At 39.0% G+C, this 19,371-nt stretch overlaps 1 protein-coding gene across 9 annotated transcripts in view; it reads right to left on the bottom strand.

The window, feature by feature from the left end:
* Positions 1–19,371, bottom strand: part of ARID1B (AT-rich interaction domain 1B) — a 324,442-nt gene that overhangs the window by 64,492 nt on the left and 240,579 nt on the right. For all 9 annotated transcript variants that reach the window (XM_086868234.1, XM_086868229.1, XM_086868256.1 and 6 more), the window contains 2 exons: positions 16,934–17,023; positions 1,822–2,001 (listed from right to left, as the gene is read on the bottom strand). In XM_086868234.1, the coding sequence (XP_086724360.1) occupies positions 1,822–2,001; positions 16,934–17,023 (270 nt within the window). The remainder of the gene's footprint in view (positions 1–1,821; positions 2,002–16,933; positions 17,024–19,371) is intronic.

Genomic DNA, 19,371 nt, shown 5'->3' with positions numbered 1-19,371 from the left:
AATGCTATTAAAACCTTAAGTCCACGTAAACATATAACTTGGAAATATTGCTATCTTCATCCCTGGATTTTATTAATGGTTAGATCAACCTGGAGAAAACATAGCATTCTTCTGGTCTAATTGTTACCTATAGAGCTGACAGCCTGCAAGGCCCTAATTTTATGAGTACCAGTGCACTGTTACTCATCACTGGCAGAAGAACATGATTTTCATCCATCACACTGTTCACCAAACCCTTCTGAAATGGCCTGTTAATGACAATGATGCTCATTTTCTTCCTGTCCCTCAAGTTCACTTTTTAATAGCAGTTTCTTCCTGACCATGACCCATAAAATCATTACATAGGCACTTTCATCTACAGAGGGAGGAAAAGAACTGCTGAACTCAAGCAAAAAAAGAAAGTAGTATTTGGCGTGTTACTTAAATGCATTGATTTAGTACAAAAACCTTTCCATTCAATCAGTGTGGATGGCTAATGTTTTACTGCACTTGACACCCACTATTCCCATGGTTCGGAATCTCAGCAGCGGCAGTACAGCTGGAAGTCAGGATAGCACATCATAAATCCACTGGATTTTTTACCAGTTAAGCTAGTTGCTCACTGTGCAGATAAAAATAAGCACTTGGACAGTATTTTATGGCCACAAAACGCTTTCCAAATAAAAGGAAAGCACCAGTCAACTGGAGTTAGGTAATTAATCTTCACACATGGCTATAAGGCATTACTAGACCCATTTTATAGTTAAGGGAAGCAAAGCAGAGAAATGAATCTACTTGCCTAAGTTGAAAGATGATGTAAAAGGCAGAGCCAAAATTAGAAACTGGGAAATCTTGGCTTGTAGCCCTGTGCTCAGAACACTAAACCAAACGCTACCCAGAGATGAAACAGAAAGGAACATTGCGTAGGGCAGCAAGGCTCCTTGCAAACAAACATCAGAACCACCTCTCAGAAACTTGGGAGACTGAAATAACCATCCTTGCTAGCACGGAAAGTTATTGAGCCCTACAGAAATTCCCATCGATGGCTGAAGTCCTTTCTGAGGCTTTTAAGTGAGAAAGCAACAGTAGGAAGTGCAGAAATAGAAAAGCTTCTTTATGTACCCCTAAAGAAAATACTGACCCTTATATATTCCATGACTTGACTTCAACTTCATTAAACCCCTAAACACATGCATACTTTATAAAGGTTATCCATTAAAGGCAAAACAATAGACAAGTTCAAGGTTGTCCAGGGGCAGAAACTATGTATTCTATTTTTGTTTTACACCCCCACCAATTCTGTCAAACAAGCAAAATAAAAGGAACTGTCTCTCTCAGTCAGAAGGGTTAGTTAAGATTCACAAACCATATGCATTAGAGCTCAATATTCTATTTCCACAGTAGCCACCGTATTATTATCCTTGTTAGAAGACTTTACCCTCAAAGTCACCACGCAATTTCAGGTTGGCCTTGGGACTTCATCCAAGAAAAGAAGTCCTATTTTGGGATCAGTGTTGTGACCCTTATTTCATGCTTGTTCAAATGCAGCCTCATCACAGAGATGACATGCTTGGGCACCTAAACAATAGACCTGGCAATGCCACAGATTCATCATTTCCTTGCCTAATTTAAGGTCACTATTTTTATACAGAGAAAAGTGCTAATAACAGAAACAGCTTCTTCCACAAGGTGCAGCTCCACCTTTGGATACAGCTTTATTTGTTTAGGATTTTTTTATTTTAAATGGAGAGTGTTGTGTGTGTGTTTTTGTTGTTTTTAACATACCTACTCACATACACAATACATATAATATATATACTGTAATACCAGCAAGCATTTTACCTTGTGGTCCATACTGGCTCATCTGGGGCCCATAAGTACCACTTGAATTACTCTGCTGAAAGCTACCAATTCCAGGATGCACTTGACCTCCAGGTGAGGGGTGTGGTGACATGGAAGGTCCAGTTTGTTGAGGTCCATACTGTGACATTTGGGGGTTCCTCTGTATGCCTGCCATAAAACCTATAGGGAGAAAAGCACCAAAGCAAAAATTAATATTCAGGTAACTGTTCTTTATTTTTTTAAAAAAAAATCTTTGGCATTAAAATAAACCAACCCTTTTTAGTTATCTCAGACTAAGAATACCCAGAAAACAAAACCAAACACATCTCCAAATCAGCAACGATGTCTCAACCACCAAAACCTGTACATAAGGTTTGAAAACCATTACTTTACAGGGCAGTCCTGCTTAGCTACAAATGGGTGTTAATTTTAAAATTAAAACAACTTTTAGGGAAAAATAAAAAAAAAAAGGTAATTATTGCATCACTTAATTAGCAGTACTAAGGAATTTGCCTGATGACTTATGGCGAGAGCATCACATCTTCCAAAATTATATGTCGCTACCAAAATGCCTCAATTCAGCATATAGAAACCCATTGTAAATACTCCTCTATTGCCAACAAACTCACCAGGGCTAAAATTTACCTCTGTGTGAAGACTAGTCATAGCAGCCAGAAGTGACAGTTGTTTTGTTCTGTATTTGTGCTCTAGGTCCTTTTTCTAGTCTTTCCCCTGCACATTCCATTGCATTCTCTCCTTTTCCCTTTTGTAAATGTATTAATGAATCCAAATTTAATTTAAAGTTCAAAAGCTACAGCAAGAGACCTAGTGAAACAGTATCAAATTTAAGCTTCACATAAAGGAACAGGACTAAGCCTTATTAAATGAAGGAAGAAGAGGGGTTTGTAGTGGGGTTTTAAAGTTTTCATGAACTGGAAAAAACCCTGCAATCCTGCCCATGAAATGTCTATGTAGGGATGCTGGTTTTCTGATGTTTTATACCCTGAAAGGTTTTAGTGCTGCTTTAAATGTTGAAGAGGATGTGCTGGCAAAATTTAGGCCTTTTTTTTTTTTATTTCTGGAGGAAATCCGCTCTCTTTCCTGTTCTGCTTGCATATTAAATTTCATCTTTCCATTTCCCTGCGAGGCAAAACCCGTGCATACCACATAGCACAAGCCAGCTCTGGCTGTGCTTCCACTGTGCTGGGTGAGGAGGGAGCCCCAGAAAGAGGCACAAAAGGATGACTATCCCACAGGGCCAGGGTGTCCTCCCACTGGTTAGCACCAAACATCACCCTCTCCCCCACTGCCAGACACTCAATGCTTGATTAATGAAGAGAGAAAATTTTTTCTGGGCCATATCCAGACATGTGATCCAACTCATAACTGAGAACTTGAGGTGCAGGTTGTAAGGAGAAAAGCCAGGAGAGATGGCTTTGCACCCTTTGTGCCCAGCTCTTTGTGCTATGAACAGCTCAACCCATATTGTGCTAAAACTCCAACTGCAAGATTTTGCAGAATATGCATCAATTTTTCCTGATCTTTGTGCAAGCCCCAAGACAAGGAACTTGATCACTCCCGAACTGCAAAGTTAGAGCGTGGCACTTGCTCTGGAGGTAGAGCAGACATTGACACAGCAAAAAAATGAGTGCAAAATGGCAGCTTGGAACCTGGTCTGTACTGGTTGGAAAACTCCACACTTCTGCAAAGGAAAACATGCATGCCCTTCTCCATTTAGCTTTATTTTGAAGCAGACACCTTGATTTTTAAAGCAGTTTCACTCTGGCCACAACTCTCATTACAAAGCCTACATCTTCTGCTAAGAGTGCTGTAAGTAATTTAGAAACCTAATACAATCACATGTCTGTGCAATATAAATGCCCATGTTCCTGACACACACGATATATATCACTCTTGTGGGATCCATTTGAATGAAAAAATTTGTACTGGTCACACTAAGGTTTTTATTATAAAAATAATAAAGTTACTCCTGTGTCTAGTACAGAAGTGAGGGGTTTTTTTCTGTTCAGCTTTAAATCTATGTGAAGTAACTTTCCAAATGTACTAGTAATTAAGGTTTTTGAGCCCCATTATTATTGCAAGCAGTACTTGACACCACAAGGAATGGTGATACACTGAATAGCTACTGGAACAGTAATTTCCAGTAGAAATGCTGGTTATTGAAGCTAATGGAGAACATGGACTAATATCTTATGAAAAACATGGAAATTATCACTTTTAAACAGCTCTGTTGTTGTCAAAAAGGCTTCTCAAGGGACCAGAGTAATAAATAAAAATAAGTGTTTCTACTCAAATGACCTCTTTTTCAGTAAACTCCTCCTCATTCATTTTGGATGCCGTGGAATAGATGTACAGCTATGTGTACAGTCATAAAACATGCCAGGAAGAGAGTGGGACACTTGTGTCCATCCAGATAAACCTTTCCACTCAGTCCTGGTAATCTTATCTGTATTACTTCTGCGCAAAGTCCCTTGTCCTGCCTTATCCATGCTCTGGGCTGTGACTCAGGGAGCACTTGCCAAAACCAAGCCAGGGACATACCAGTAACTCAAGAGCAGAGATAACTGTGAGAATACTACTCAAACTTATACTCTACCCTTAGTTTAATAAAGATATCAATTAACACAACAAAAAAGGAACACACTCCTAAACTGCTTTTGACATGAGGCATGAGTTTCATCATCTCAGAGGGGGTAGGATTCCTTTCAAATCAAGGTTGGCTTTACTATCTTCTCTTGAAGGAAGATAAAGAACCAAGGAAAAGTAATTCTAAAATTCAGCAAGAATATCTATGCTATGCTATGTCCTGTTACTGTCTGTACGGTACACTGAAGCATGGCGTCAAAACATGACGTGCTCTATCCTTCCACAGAGCAGAGGAGTCCTTTCAGCTACAGATGAGATGTGGAGTAGCAAAGAAGAGTTATTAATGTTATCTGGATTCCATTACAACACAGAGGAGTCTGTCCTAATCAAGCTACATGAGAGCCCAGTCAACATCCAGAGATCAGTGCATGAGTTTGAAATGTTTTAAATATTTGCAGAAAGCTCAGATGCCTTAGAGAGAAAAGGGTTCTCAGTCAATACATTAACATTCATGCATCATAAAGAAAAAAACAACATCAATTCTAAAAATCTTATCAGAAATGAAAGGGAGCAGCTGGCATACATTCATTTTTCCTTATTTACACACATTTTCCCTAGTGTTCAACTTCATTTTATAGCCAATACAAAAAGAAATAAATTTTCTTTCTGGAAAATTAGATCTAAGATAAAGTTTTCTTCTGTAAAGAATGGAAGTAGGATTACATTAGAGGTGCACTGGAGTAATGGCAGTGAAGTGATTCAACAGCCAGACTGCATCTGACATGTCAACCCCTGTGACAACAAGGTGGGTTGTTTTGTCTTTTAAACTGCTAGGAAACAGCTATGAATTAAGCCTTTAGAAATTGTAGTGGCAACATACTCATCAGTGAACAAATCTACTCCCCTCCCTTAATATTAGTGGTAAAAAGAGGTAGAGGTGATGCTTTACTTGCCATCACAACAAAAGATTACTTAGTGAAAAAACACTTGAGTGAGTTTTGGCAAAATAAGCTATTTCAGAAGTAGCTGAATAAAGTGACCCTGCCAGAAGCATTCTCTCCCTTTTTAGCTAGCTTTTATACTACATTTACATATGTGAAGAATGACTGTATTAAGAACCATTTTAACATTGCAGAGTCATCTCTGCAGGTTGCTTGTTTTTTTTGTTCTCAGTGGAAGAGTAGCATACTATTATCAATTATCACACCGTAACAATAATAAAATATGTTTGCACATTCAAATTGAACATACATAGATTGTTTTAAAATGGTCAGGTAGCCTTTTATTTTTCTTCTTTCTTTTTAGCAAAGTACAGAGAAAAAATAAACCAAGCAATGCTTATGGTAGTAGTGTTTCTGCTCCTTTGATGAAGGAAAAGACAAAAATGAAGCTTCTGTTGTTCTAAAGAGCACTAACACACACATTATATAGCTAATACCACCTGTGTGATGCCTTTTAAAAAGTGTTTAAAACCTTGTCTTTCCCTCATGCATATGTATACACAAAACAGATATACAACAGTAAATTACTAAAGCTTTGTGAAATTATGCACTAAGGTTATCTTACTTACATTTGTAAATTGACCAATACAAACCCATCTATTTCTTGAATACAATCACCTTAGCACCACCCATGAAAAACAGTCACTAAATGTGTTGGGTGCTGCCGTAAAATCTCAGACGAATTCTTCTGATATTTTAAAATCTTGGCTTGAATATGAAAAAACCTTACAGCAAAACAGAAGCTCAAACAAAAAGGAAGTGGCTGCAAAGGAACTGGTTATTGTATACCAGCCGATGGACAGCAGCTGTCTACTGGCACACAATCCATGGTCAACGAGAGGTCTTTTGGTTTAGCCAGGTCTAGTCCATCAATTTTCATGAATGAATTAAATCTGAAAACATGTGCAACACTTACTCATTTTAAACTCACAAAAACTTTGGAGTTTACAGATAGCAGATAATCATTAAGTTATGCATCTGATAAATAAAAAATGAGGAAATGTACAATGTACAACAGTATATTGTAAAAATGAACTTACCTAAGAAAAAATACACTGGGCTATGGCTCCTTTTAGAGGGGCATGCTCAGTGACAGAGATTGGGACCAAAACAACTGAGGAACCTTTCTGAGTAAGAAAAAAGGAAGTTCCCCTTGTTCAAGGGCAGGGGATGAAGAAAGGGCTATTACTAGCTAGACAGGCTTATTACTCTGAAAATCATGGAATAAGGAAAGTAGAAGCAGATTGGATGCATACACTGATCATCAACTAATTACAGAAAAATAACATAAAATCTTGTACTTATGAATCAGCTCAAAAAAATTAAGTATGTGAAGAGATATTTTCCACTACCTCTAAAGGGAAAAAACTTTCGTGTGGGGAGAAACACAGAAATTTCCAATGCTTGGTATTTTAGCAAGGCTCTGGTCAGTACCCTTGAGAAAAAAGAGCAAATGTTTGCACACTCATGACACAAGTTTTTGGCAGACCTTCCTTCCTCAGACAGCGCTTTGGGTTGTGTCCACTCTCTCAGGATTTTCACCAGAGTACACAACAGAACTGCAACAGATCTAAAGCAGTGACTCCCAAATCTAGCTCATCTGTTGATAAAAAACACTGAGATACACATGTCAGGGTAAAGCTTAACCAACGAAAAAGCTTTATTCTGTGATTTGGTGCCCTGTTAACATGGCAGGATGATGAGGATTCAGTCACACTGAAACTCTGCCTAGCCCACCCATTTCAGATGGCAAGGACAGCTTCAGACTGGTGAACCATGTCTTGGTTTTTGCCCAGCTAAACATGTCCACAGTCAGCACCTCAGCACAACGCAAGAAAACATCCAAGAGAACATAACTCACACACTGAGTGTTGTAGTACTTGAAAAAGTTGGTTATTCTCATGCAAGCCTGTGATACCAGAACCCTAAATATGCAGCCAGGTTGTGTGCAGATGGTACTTGAACAAACATCTTCAAATGGCGTGGTCAGACCTGGAGATGTGTGGCTTACAGGCAGCAGGACGTAAGAAAATACTGTTGTGCCACTGCTTATGGGGAGCCAGCTCTACATGGCAATAAACTACTTCCTATCACTGGCAAAGAATGGCATGGTACCTACCCCTAAGGTCCTACTTAAAATAAACACTGAAAACGACACAGTGAGAGAGATTTAGGTACTGGAACAAATCTGAGCAAACAAAGATGTTATACAGGTCTAAACAAGTAACAGCAACTAAGAAACTGGTGAAGGTTTGACCAATGTATGAGAAAATAAACCAAGTAAATCAAGTGAAATCATATGGCACAAAAAACCTGGTATCTAGTATCTAGAGCAAGCAGGCACAAGGTTTCTTTACATCTGAGATACCTCAAATCCTATTTTAATTTTCCAGAAAGCAACCTTATTAACACAAGCCCAGCAAGACCTGTGTTTGACACATGCAAAGCATCTGACAGCAATACACACCACAGGGTGATGGGCTGGTGAGTATGAGTGGCTGAGCTTGCAGTGTCAATCTCATTTAGACAATGCAAATACTAATTCTTAATATTCCTGTCCAGTTAATAGGCAGATAAAAGAAATAATCAAATAAATAAAATACCTGCAGTGTACCAATACAGTATCTTTGGATATAATATTTTATAAAAGCTGAAAGAAAGTATTTAAAATTTCTTATTTCTTTCTCCAACCACATTCTATTTTTTTTTTTTAAAGAAGTCCCAAAATAGTTTTTAGGAGAAAGTTCTTTGAGAAAAAAGAGCAAATGCTTGCACATCCATGATACAGTTTTTGGCAAACTTTCCTTCCTCAGACGTTCACTCTCAGTTCTTCTGAGAACTCTTCTTCTAATGAACTGCTCTTCTTCTAATTAGAAGTTCTTCTAATGTTTCTCCATTAGCCATGAAAAAACATAATCAAGTTTCTACACTGAGCTCTCTTTTTCAGCCCACATAAGAAGCCGCATAAAGCTTGCCAGCTTCTCCAAGTCCATCAGAGTACCACTAAAACCATCTGAAGTTCTCTAGGCTAGAGTAACAGTGCTATGATTTCCCTTTGGTATCTGGACAATTTATTTTCACAATGGTATCTGCTAATATCTGCAGTACCACCACCACCACATTTCTTCACATCAAGAAAGAATGTTTCTTAGCTTGTGTGAAACAGCAGTAAAGAAAAACATCACTATAGCAAAATTAGGATTTCCTGCAAAGATCACCGCAGCATTTCTCGTTTCCACAAAAAGACCAATGTTCTGTTTAGGAAAAAGTGCTGGACTGGTTTTATTTTTCTTTATTTTCTTATTACGCCTTAATATCTATCTTACAGTCTTCTCACTGTTTATTTGTCTGACTGCTTCTCTTCACAATGTGAATAGCTTTGGGGAAGATGGAAACTAATGACCTAGCTAAGGTTTTAACCCAGACCCCCCAGTGTTTTACCAGCTGTGCTATTAGGTTAACTGGCTGAATCTCCTCTGCTTCTCTCTCTGATATTACAAAACCCAGTCTATGTGTAGCATGCAATAATGTTTAAATTTTTCCCACCCCTAAACCTCCCTCTGCTACTGCCTAGCCTTGAAATTCATATAATCTATCACTGATAAATTAGAATCTGGGGAAGGATCAGACAGATTACCCAGATGGTAGCCGGGGAAGAAATATCCAACCTTTCCTAATGCAAACCTTGCATAATGCTCTCTGATGCAAATTTTAAGTGCTATACTGAGGACAAAGGAAAGACATTTGTGGAGATGTTCATGCACAGACTAAACAAAAAACACTGTGCATCCACTACTTTACACGTAATTTGTTACTGTAATATACTTTACACAAGAAGCTTTTACTTCGGTGCTTGAAAAATCAGGGTCACAGTGACTTGCAGGACAATAGCCCACCCTGCCCTCCCAGCTGCCACTGAAGGAAATCCTGAATTTCAGTAGGTAGCTTGGGCTGCTGGAATTAATCTCAGCAGCAAAATGAAAAATCTGAGGAGTTAGTCTGCTTTGCACAATTGACATTTGTCTAAGTTTCGCTAATAACGTGCACATTTAGGAAAATCATGGAGGACAGCAAGGAAGGAGCATTTTGTAACATGTAATGTGCAAAGCCTGCAGGCTTAATGGTCTAAATTTCAGGTTTGAAAATTTTATCCTCCTCAGAAACCTGCTGTTCAAAGGTTCCCTGAATCAACTCAGATCTTCCTTTTCATGAAGTAAATATATTGAATATTACTACATATATTTTGTGGACAAGACTATAATATACATGATGTGTCTTCTGTTGCACATATGTAAAATAAATCAAACTGTTTCTTTCACAAACACAAAATCAGTGTGTTGTCCTCAGTCCCAAAATGCCTTTTCTTCAGTCTTATTTTTACCATGATTTATGATTTGACTGATTTTTTCCTTTCCTTGATTTGCAGCTGTTCCCTGATGAACATTTATTCTTTTGGAATCCTTTGGGATGGTAGGAATTATCCAGTGTTAGCTATTAATATATACATTATATAGATTTCAATTCACTGTCCTGTATTTTAATTAAAAAAGACATATAGGGTCTTAGATTAGAGGTTGTTTATCTTTACAGAAGCTTCATAAAAAGGTTAATTTAGGTACTGAGGAAGCAGTGTCCTGACAACCATGGTGTTTCCAACAGGGAGACCACTGGCAGGTCCCAGTTTATAGGCCACGATGAGAAGCTCTCCCAGGGACAGGGATCATATCCAGTAATTTTACATCAAGCATGTGACAGCAACATTGACTGCCACTCTGTCAAGTTCTTCATCAGTAACTGCTGTAGCTTATCTTGCTCCCTGAGCCCAGAGGCAGGGAATTTGATGGCTGCCTAATGAAGTCAGTGGAAACTTTTCTATTGAGAAGTCTCTCTGCTGGCAACTATATAAACTCAGAATAAGTCAATTCTGCTCCCTAAACTCAAAAAGAGAATCCCCAATTTAGTTTAAAAAATGAAATAAAGATTCATCTCCAAGTATAACAAGATTTAACATCAGCAAGAAGAGTGCAATGACCAGCTGCTAGTATACAAAATTTATTTGTTGAGACCTGACTCTGGGTTTTGATTGAACAGATATTATTACCTTCCTCACATCCTACTTCTGCAGTTTTGCTGTCTCCCAGCATGGCTTATCATATGTAAATCATACCCTTTTGTCCTTTGATTCTTCTTGCAGATGGCCTGCTGTATATTTAGAATAGGCCACAACTAATCAGATCAACCTAAAGCTGAGACTGGTTGGTGTATGTCTAAAATCCAAGCACAGTCTGGAACCAGCATCCTGAAACAGCGCTTGACTTCTTTAAGAATTAACCTGTTTTGGCAGAGTAATGTAATTTCTAATACTTCTGGGCAAGAAAAGCAGGTTTTCCTCAAACACTTGAGAGACAAACAGACACAAAACTATGCACTCCACAGCTCAGAGAGAAAAATAGAAACTTTTCATCCTAGTGATGTTGATTGCTAATCAAAGTACACATATTGTAAGCTTTTTTTGCCATGCACTGCTCATCAAAATAGCAAAGAAAAATAGCATATACACATTAGAAAAACCTGCTTATCACACTGACATTACTTTTTGGTGCACTTCCACTTCTACAATCCAATTAAAAATACAAGGGTACAAACGAATGATGGCCCTGTCTTTTTTAAAGACTGTCAATAAATTTAGCACTTACTAAGTTGAGAAAGGAATGTAGCTTTTTGAGTTACCAAAAAAGCTTAGTGCCTGGCTTTACTGCATGGCTCTGCCTTCACATACAGACCTGCTCCGTGTACTCCTATGCATCATGTTCCTACCTCATCATGCACCTTGAGATAAAAAAGGGATGTTTTACAGAGCTAGTGTGACAGTTTCAACTAAAACATGCTTTTACTACTCACATGATGCACTTTTTCTGTTTGTTGAGGGCACAGTTCTTCTAACCCCAGTTCTCCAGGCATGATTTCCACCCAGCCTGGCAGAGTGCTCCTGCATACCAGACAGAGCTCAGCTCCCCTCCACTGACCCATCTGGAGTACGCTGTGTGCAGAAGAGGCACTCAAACATACCTGTGGCTTTGCACTCTATGCATGTCTCAAGCATCTTTCTTTAAGAGCCTGAAACACTTCAGTCTACATCAAGTAAACTTATTACCAAGTCTGATTTAACCTTAAGTGGTATCATCGTTAACATGGCAAGAAGAAGAATGTTAATGACAAGAATCATTTTATTCTCTAGCTCCTCAGTGCTCTGAATAGATCCCAAATCCCCAAATGAGAGCAAAAAACGTATTCTCAGGGAAAAAGTCTTTTTAAGATCTAAAAGCAAACGACAGTATCTTTTTTGTTGCAATAAGAATTCTTTGATCTATTTTCTTCCTTCTGGTTTCTCTTTTTAAGAAGAAAATAGGTTTCAGGGGAAAGAATCTCTACCATCCAATGTCAGTATTAAGCCATAAATCTGATCAGGAATTGTAGGTGCAAAACACCTGATTGGTATTCTGTGTCTTCCACACAAGCAAAAACATTTATATTTCGTTAGAAGAAAATGCATGACAGTGGAATTTATGTAATGACCGTGTACAAATAAGCATGCCCAGAAAACAGTTAGAGGGAAGAAAAGTACCTGTATGAAACCTAATGGGTAAATTAGGAAATTTTAGTTACAGGAATTCAGTTGCTACTTAGTGCTTGTAGAGAAGCACAAAGAGAACATCAAAATGCCTGATCACATCCCATCTGTTACAACCTCTTACTGGATAACATCTTGACTGCCAAAAAAGCTATTTAAATTTACTACATTGCAGCTACTGATAAATATCACTTCTGTGAAGGTCTAATACTAAATAAGGACACGATCAGAGGATAAACCTTACAAGAAGCAGTGTCAAAAAGGATCCAAATTTTGCTTAGTGTAACACCTGTACTCTTAAGAGCACGCAGTTTCTTACTCCTTGTCCCCGGCTGTGAGATGTTTCTAACAGAGCACACAACTGTACAACACTCTTCAAAAGCTGGATGTCAACAACGGAGTGAAGTAAAGGTAGAACAGAGAGAATGACACAAAAAAGAAAAAAATGAAGAAGTACTAGGAGAAGGTGATAGAGAAGGCGGCAACTTCTATTCAACAATTTTGGAGGTGATTACTCCAGGCACTGTCCACATAGATCTGACAGGCACAGAACGCTGCCATGAAACTGCCTCCAGCAATGGAATACATTTTCCAGCACATCACAGCAGCTGCAACTGCATCAATTCTGCTTGCAATCCATGTCCAAAAAGAAAAGTTCTCAGTGGTCCTATTTCAGCATATCTCAAGGACTAATTAAATCCTCATTACTATCTTCTAATTATTCCAGTGCTCTGGGATTTCACTCCGCAAGTCCCCAATGGTGCATTAGATGAAAAGGGTTAAATAACCTGTGTTGATTTTGAGACTCCAGATCTATTTCAGACCTTTAGCATATCATCAGCATTATCATGAATATTTAACTATGTACCGCTGTGAAAATTATAAGGGGAAAACAATTAAAGATTTTTTAAAAATTAATTCTGACCCATATACATTTGCACTAATAAATAAGGCTTCTTTAAGTATCCCCATTATGAGAGTGCTTGCTAGAGTAATAATGTGAAGTCATTAACTGTTTTCATTAAATTCAATGGTTTTCAGGAGCTCCCAATTCACTATTTTAATATAAGACTGAAACCTGACATCTCCATACCCAACTGCATAAGCATGAAAATACTATTTAAAAGCAGGTAAGTTTTCTAAGCTTTTTTCAGAATTATGTAAAAAATCATTAATTCCTGCAGGGGTAAAAGCGCCTATTTCAACATTATTATGACAAATACTCTCCTATGCACAGTGCTTGCACAGGTGACTGTTCATAAAAGCAGACAGAAATCTTCATTAGTTTACAAAGGTAACAACAGGAGTATAAGATAATGGCCAAGTTTCTTTTTCAGGCTGCAGATTCAGAAAACTAATTTAGAGGGTCATTTGGGGTGTGCTGGGCTTCTATATGATCCCTAGAAATAGCTTCTAACTCCTTGAGCTCGTAGTACTGGCTACTAAGGACATCCTCAAAGCACAGCTTCTGAAACCCAAACAAATAAGTAGATAGAGCTGAACATAGGGAACTCAAGTCACTGTGCACCTCAAGTATTTGCTGAATGGTTATGACAGCTGAGGTATTACTGCTGCCCTACCTCTGGGGCTGATGCAAAAAAAGTTGATATAGAACTTTGACTTCAATAAACACAAACTATCAAGCCCCTACTTTTGATCATATAAATGAAAGTCTGGAGTAGGTCTATTATAAAGGGAAAGCACAATGTGCATCCTCCTTACTCCCAAAAACATAGCAAGTTTCGATGACTACCTCAAGTAGTCATGGCTACACTGTCACTATGGTAGCCTTAAGTAATGGTAACTGCTGGGATTCAGCAGCAGTTAAACACACTCCTGCTTCTTCAAGAGACTTCTGACACCAGTCTGTCTCCACAGCTGTCCAGCTCCAACAGTTCTTTAAGATGTATGGGACTTGACTGCAAGTCCCACTGCTTTCCAAGTCATGTCAGCTAAGAAATAGGTTATGTACATAAAATAAGTGCAACTTCTTGTTTCTTAGGTAGACAATGTGTGTTAGTAGAACTAAAACCATTTCACTCATTGGGCATCAATCAACAGTGACCAGCTAAGGGACAAGGGTTGAGGGACAAGAATGGAAGTGCCTAGAATAGCAGGCTACATTTACACTGATCAGGTTGAAATGCCCTACAGTTTGAGCAGGACATGAAAAAATCAAAAATTATTTTTTAAAAGTGAGCATTTTAATGTTTATTACAAAAAGTATGAAGTAAGTTATATAAAAAGAAACCTGAGGAACACAAAAAATATCCAAGACCCAGGAAACTCCTATTACTGTATATATGCACTACATTAGTATGCCCCTACTTTCACACACAGAATGTACATGTAAAAAAGTGGTCATTGCTTCATGCTGCATTGTGACACAGGGGATGTAGAGTTTTAGGCAGGCAAACATAAAAATCCCAGAAAGCTGCTGAGTACCTATGGAAAGCACGGTAAAATATAACCAAACACTTTAACAATAAAATAAATATGTGTAAACTTAATGGTTCAAGGTAGGGGTTTAGCATCCAAAATTACTACAGCTCAGACTCCACCCATTGGTCGTTCTTCATGACAGCTGATAAATAACATTTTTTTCAAGCATTGAGAACGGAGGATTCTGCTCAAGCAATAATTAGTAGTCTTTTGGTCATCCAATTCTCTCTCTAAACAAGGAAAGAAATGCTATACAGAGTGTGAAAACAAACAATATTACCTTATCCTATGGAGTGTCTCTGGGGTTTTTGTTTTCATTTTCCTTTAATTTTTTTTTTTCTCTTTTTTTGGAGAAAGTGTATCAGTAACCTGAGAGTTTAAATTACTGTAACAGATGCCCAAGGATCAGGTGTCCTTAGCAGCAACGATTTTCTGCTCAGGTTTTTATCAGTAAATGACAAGCACCTTCCCTTTGAGTCCCCATCATTCCCCCTCCTTCCTTTCTTCAAGTTCTGTGGAAACCAGTTCAAGCAAGCAAAGGAATCAACTAATGTAACAGCCTTTTTAAAAGGTGAAGTTTTCCATTTCAAAGGAGCCTCTAATCAATGACAGGGCACAAAAGGGATTGCACGCATGTTTATGCGTGTACAGCACAGACTTTAGAGAAGCTTTGGGGAACATGTTCTGCAAAATCAATATGACCTAGCTAGTTACAAATTTTGAATCTCCTGCATGAAACAAATGGACTTCTTGTACAAGCCTATTCACAAGGATCACGCACATTAGACCAGATTTTGCATATGAAGTGTGCAAAACCTGCAACATTTCTAAATGCATTTTCTCAAAGAACATACCTACAACTCTCACTGCAGAGAGGAAAAAAACCTGAAATCAATCTGTAAATTTTACTTCCCTCACTGTTACTTACTTGTGTGACTTCTCAATTATGGCAGCTTCTGTTTTACTTCTGAATACCTGTCTGCCTCTCCTGACTATACACTGAACCCCAACTTTCTTCTACAGCAGAATAGAGAGGTTCGATCCTTCCATTTCTATCAGACCTGTGTAACTTGTCCCCCAAAGCCATGTGAGGAACACACACTGCAGAAATAATTATTATTGGGCACTATAACATTTTATGCCAAGACCCAGTTGTGCCAGGAAATGCACACATCTTTCTGAGATGTCTGGGTCTTCAAAGCCTCCATCTGATCCATTCCTGCTATCTTGTGACATTTCTATCCCACAAAGCATCATATATTTGTATTGGGTTCTGAGGCCACTCTTTTTTTCTCCAAACATGTACGTTACTCTGAATTTTTTTTTAATGGGAAAATATGTCCCTGAACTAACAACTGAGTATGAAGAACGACTGAAAAGGAAACAAAACAAATGAGCACGAAATTCTGTATTTCATGTTCTCATTAATCAGCATTCCTGGAGGAGGAGACATTCAACCCAGAAAAATAGCAAAAATTAAGACTCTCTGCTCTTCTTTGTGAGTCCTCTTAGCTCCTCCTGGATTCTATCCCAGAAATTTGTCATTCTGTGAGTTCAACTTGTTTCACTGTGAGAAAACTTCTAGTATTTATGGTATCCCCATATGGTGCTACTTGGGATATTTCTGGAAGCAAGACATTTTAGGAGGGGCATTTCATAAATAACTCCATGTTTATCACAGTTATCATGTGTCTGTTTTGCAAGCCTGTCACTGGCACATGTTAACCACTGCATGGACAGGATGCCCAGTTTACAGCAATTGATCGCACGTATGGCCACGCAACAAAGCTGTGACAACTATCTCCCATGAGCTAGGGAGAAAAGAGGTGAAAGGAAAAAGGGCTTAAAGTTTATAAAAGGTAACTTTAATTAAAAATGCTCTGCTTATTTTTGTGAGCATGGTAAGGGAGCACAATGCTCTTGCCTGCAAGGTTTTCCATAGCAAGATTTCCAAATGTTTGAACCATTTGACCTAAATATTTGATTTCCCTTTATATTTAAAGATATTTTTACCCTAGAACTGGCTAAAGGACTATCGTGTCCAGGCAAATATATTAGAGATGACAATTTTAAGAACAGTAGCAAAACTGCTTCTAGTTAGCACTCTTTCTCTACGTCTTAATTCCAAGATGGACAACAAAGAGCTGTATTCTCCAGGACGCGACTCAAGTATTTACAGAAACTGCCTTTATACCCTGGGCATTCACTGTATTTTGAGAAATCCTTGTTTTCAATTATAGTTTGGTAAAACCTGCTATTCAGTTGCTCTTTCCCCAGAGATGGAAACCCCCCAAGCCCTTTACAACGAAGACTGTTGTTATTTTCCCTGGGAAAAGAAAAGAAATACCAGGAAATCCCACATTACTAATGTGCAACTTAAAATGAAGGCTGCATTTGGCACCAGCTGAAAAAGCCCCAGCACCTAACAAACCTCGGTCCTGTGGCATTGGTGACTGGCTCAAGGCAGGGTGGGAGCTGGATTCTGACTGGCTGCCAGGAGGCTGCGGTGGCATCTGACTGCCTGTAAGACACAGAGAGAAAAGGAAAAACACACTTGCTTTTAGCATTTCAGTACACAAAACCAAGCATTGATGCATTTTTCAACTACTCAACATTAAAGAAAGTACCAGCTGTAAAAGGTAAAGACAGAGCTCAACAGGTTCAGCTTTTTTCATACATTTTTCTTTTTTTTTCCTTTTGTTTTTTGAAACCCATGGAGGAAACATGCACAAACACATTTAGCAACAGGCATGGCGAAATGTTCAATTTCGCACTGAGCGAGTTCCCAACCTCACCAACATGATCCAATTTATAGCTGCAAATCTCCTGACACATATTTCTGTTAGGGAGTTTAACAAAATCCAAGTCTGCTGAACAATAGGGCTCATCCTGCCTAGCTTAAACTGGCCTCCAGCCAGGCAGACATGGACTGCTGCCAACAATATTACCAATGAAAAATTCGGTCAATACAAAAATGACTAACAACAACAGTTTATAAAGTATTTCAATGAATCAGTGGTTTTAATATTGTTTGAATGTCCATGTAGAATATGGGAATGAAGAGTAACATGTAGGCACACGTGGTGAAAGTGAATGTTTGAAAGAGATCAGACAGAAAGGGGTTATCTTATTATTCAAATAAAAGCAAAGGGAAGTTATTTATTAAAATAACTAGCCAGAACAGACACATCCATTTTTTATGACCTTGTTCAAAAGACATGCACTGCTGTCTACCCACCCAAACAAGCAGAGCACTCCCAGCACTGTCTGCGAGGCTCAGAACACAAAATGTTCCCTTTCAGTGTTAATGGATAATAAGGCAGATGCTTATTGCACTGATGCAAGTCACTCCTCTGGATCACCATTCAACAGTGTCAGGCAGAGAGGTCCATCTTACCACCCTCCCAATGCCCCAGGGGCCTCGAGCTTAAGAGCCAACCTGCCCCAGCCCGAGCAGGAGGAAGAATGAGACCTGGACATCCCCTAGGACTCCTCTTTGCTCTTGGTCTGAGACACGCCTGCTTGTGACAGCCCAGGAGGCTTGAAGACCACCTCAGGTTAGGCAGCAAATATGTACTTTAAGCATTTAGACACTTGTAGTGACGAGCACGGTATAAATAGCAGCAGACAGATTTATATCCCTCATCCTCAGAAACTGTTCAGATTGTTTTCCATTTGAAAGAAATAGATAGAATAAAAACACAGGCAATAGATTTGTGCCTGCTGAGACTCATTTCCTCCTGCTCAGCAGCTGCCCCTCTGCAGTGGCAGGAGCAAGAATCCTGTGGATGGTTCTGGCATTGGGAGCTGGACTGACAGCAGGGCAGCAGGGGCTGCCCTTTAGAGCCACCAAGGGCCCCAAGTTGCATATAAATGCAGGAAAGAAAATGTGTCTGCTCTGCCCCATCCACTTCCCTCCCCAAAGCTACCAGCTCTCAGCACCAACTCTGAAGAAAGGCCAGACTGATACAGAACAAAGAGAAAATCTGTAAAATGTGGAGTGTAACCACTGCCTAGCTATTCAGACGAGGTGCTTCTGCACTAAAAACATGACAGTCAACATTACCGGGAGCAGCTGTGACAACTGTCTCAGAGATGCAAATGCTGGACCAGAGGCAGAATTGTTCCTCCAAAAGACCAAACATGCCACTCAGCGCCCAAGGCTTTGGGTTCCACGGCCCATTCACGAACTCTGAGGCATATGACAATAATAATGACAAATTCCAGCTTATGTTTTGATGTCACTCAAGAGCAGGCTGTGGAGATGGTAAGTGCTGCATTATAATGAAAGCTTTCGGCTTGACAGGAAGGATTCAGTGACTCAAGACTGTAAACAAACAGCATTTCCATGTTAACACAGGGCACTGCCACTTCCACTGTGTATGCCCCAGGCACTGCTATCAGAGAGAGCACTTCAAGTAGATAGGAACCATCTAAGATTTCTACAAACACTTTAAAAATAATAATAATAAAGCAGGGGTGGTTCTAACTGCGCTGCATAGCTCTCAGCAGGATCCTCCTTTAGGTGGATGCTCGGCAACTTTGAGAGAAGCTATAGTGCAGAGAATATCTATGATAGGCAGCATATTTTGCATATTATAGATGGTGTCTGGGTTGTTACAATGATAGTAGTATCAGTTATCTGGCTGGAGCCTTATCCTGCACAGGTAAATGTTCAATCACAGACTGGGAAAGTCAAGGTGTAGAACAGTACCTGTGTAACTTCACAAAGAAATCAGTTTCATCCACATCCTCAGTTAATACAGACTCTGGAGTTTTGCAGATTCACTGGAATTATCAGTCTCTGCAAACATTAATGTTATTCCACTGTACTGAAATGCTATTCAGTGTACTTCTGATTTTTTTTTC

Source organism: Cyanistes caeruleus, chromosome 2, assembly GCF_971803275.1.
Source record: "Cyanistes caeruleus chromosome 2, bCyaCae1.hap1.1, whole genome shotgun sequence".
Classification (NCBI taxonomy): Eukaryota; Metazoa; Chordata; class Aves; order Passeriformes; family Paridae; genus Cyanistes; species Cyanistes caeruleus.
Note: the sequence above shows the minus strand (reverse complement) of the source record. Positions and strands in the feature narration are given on the sequence as shown.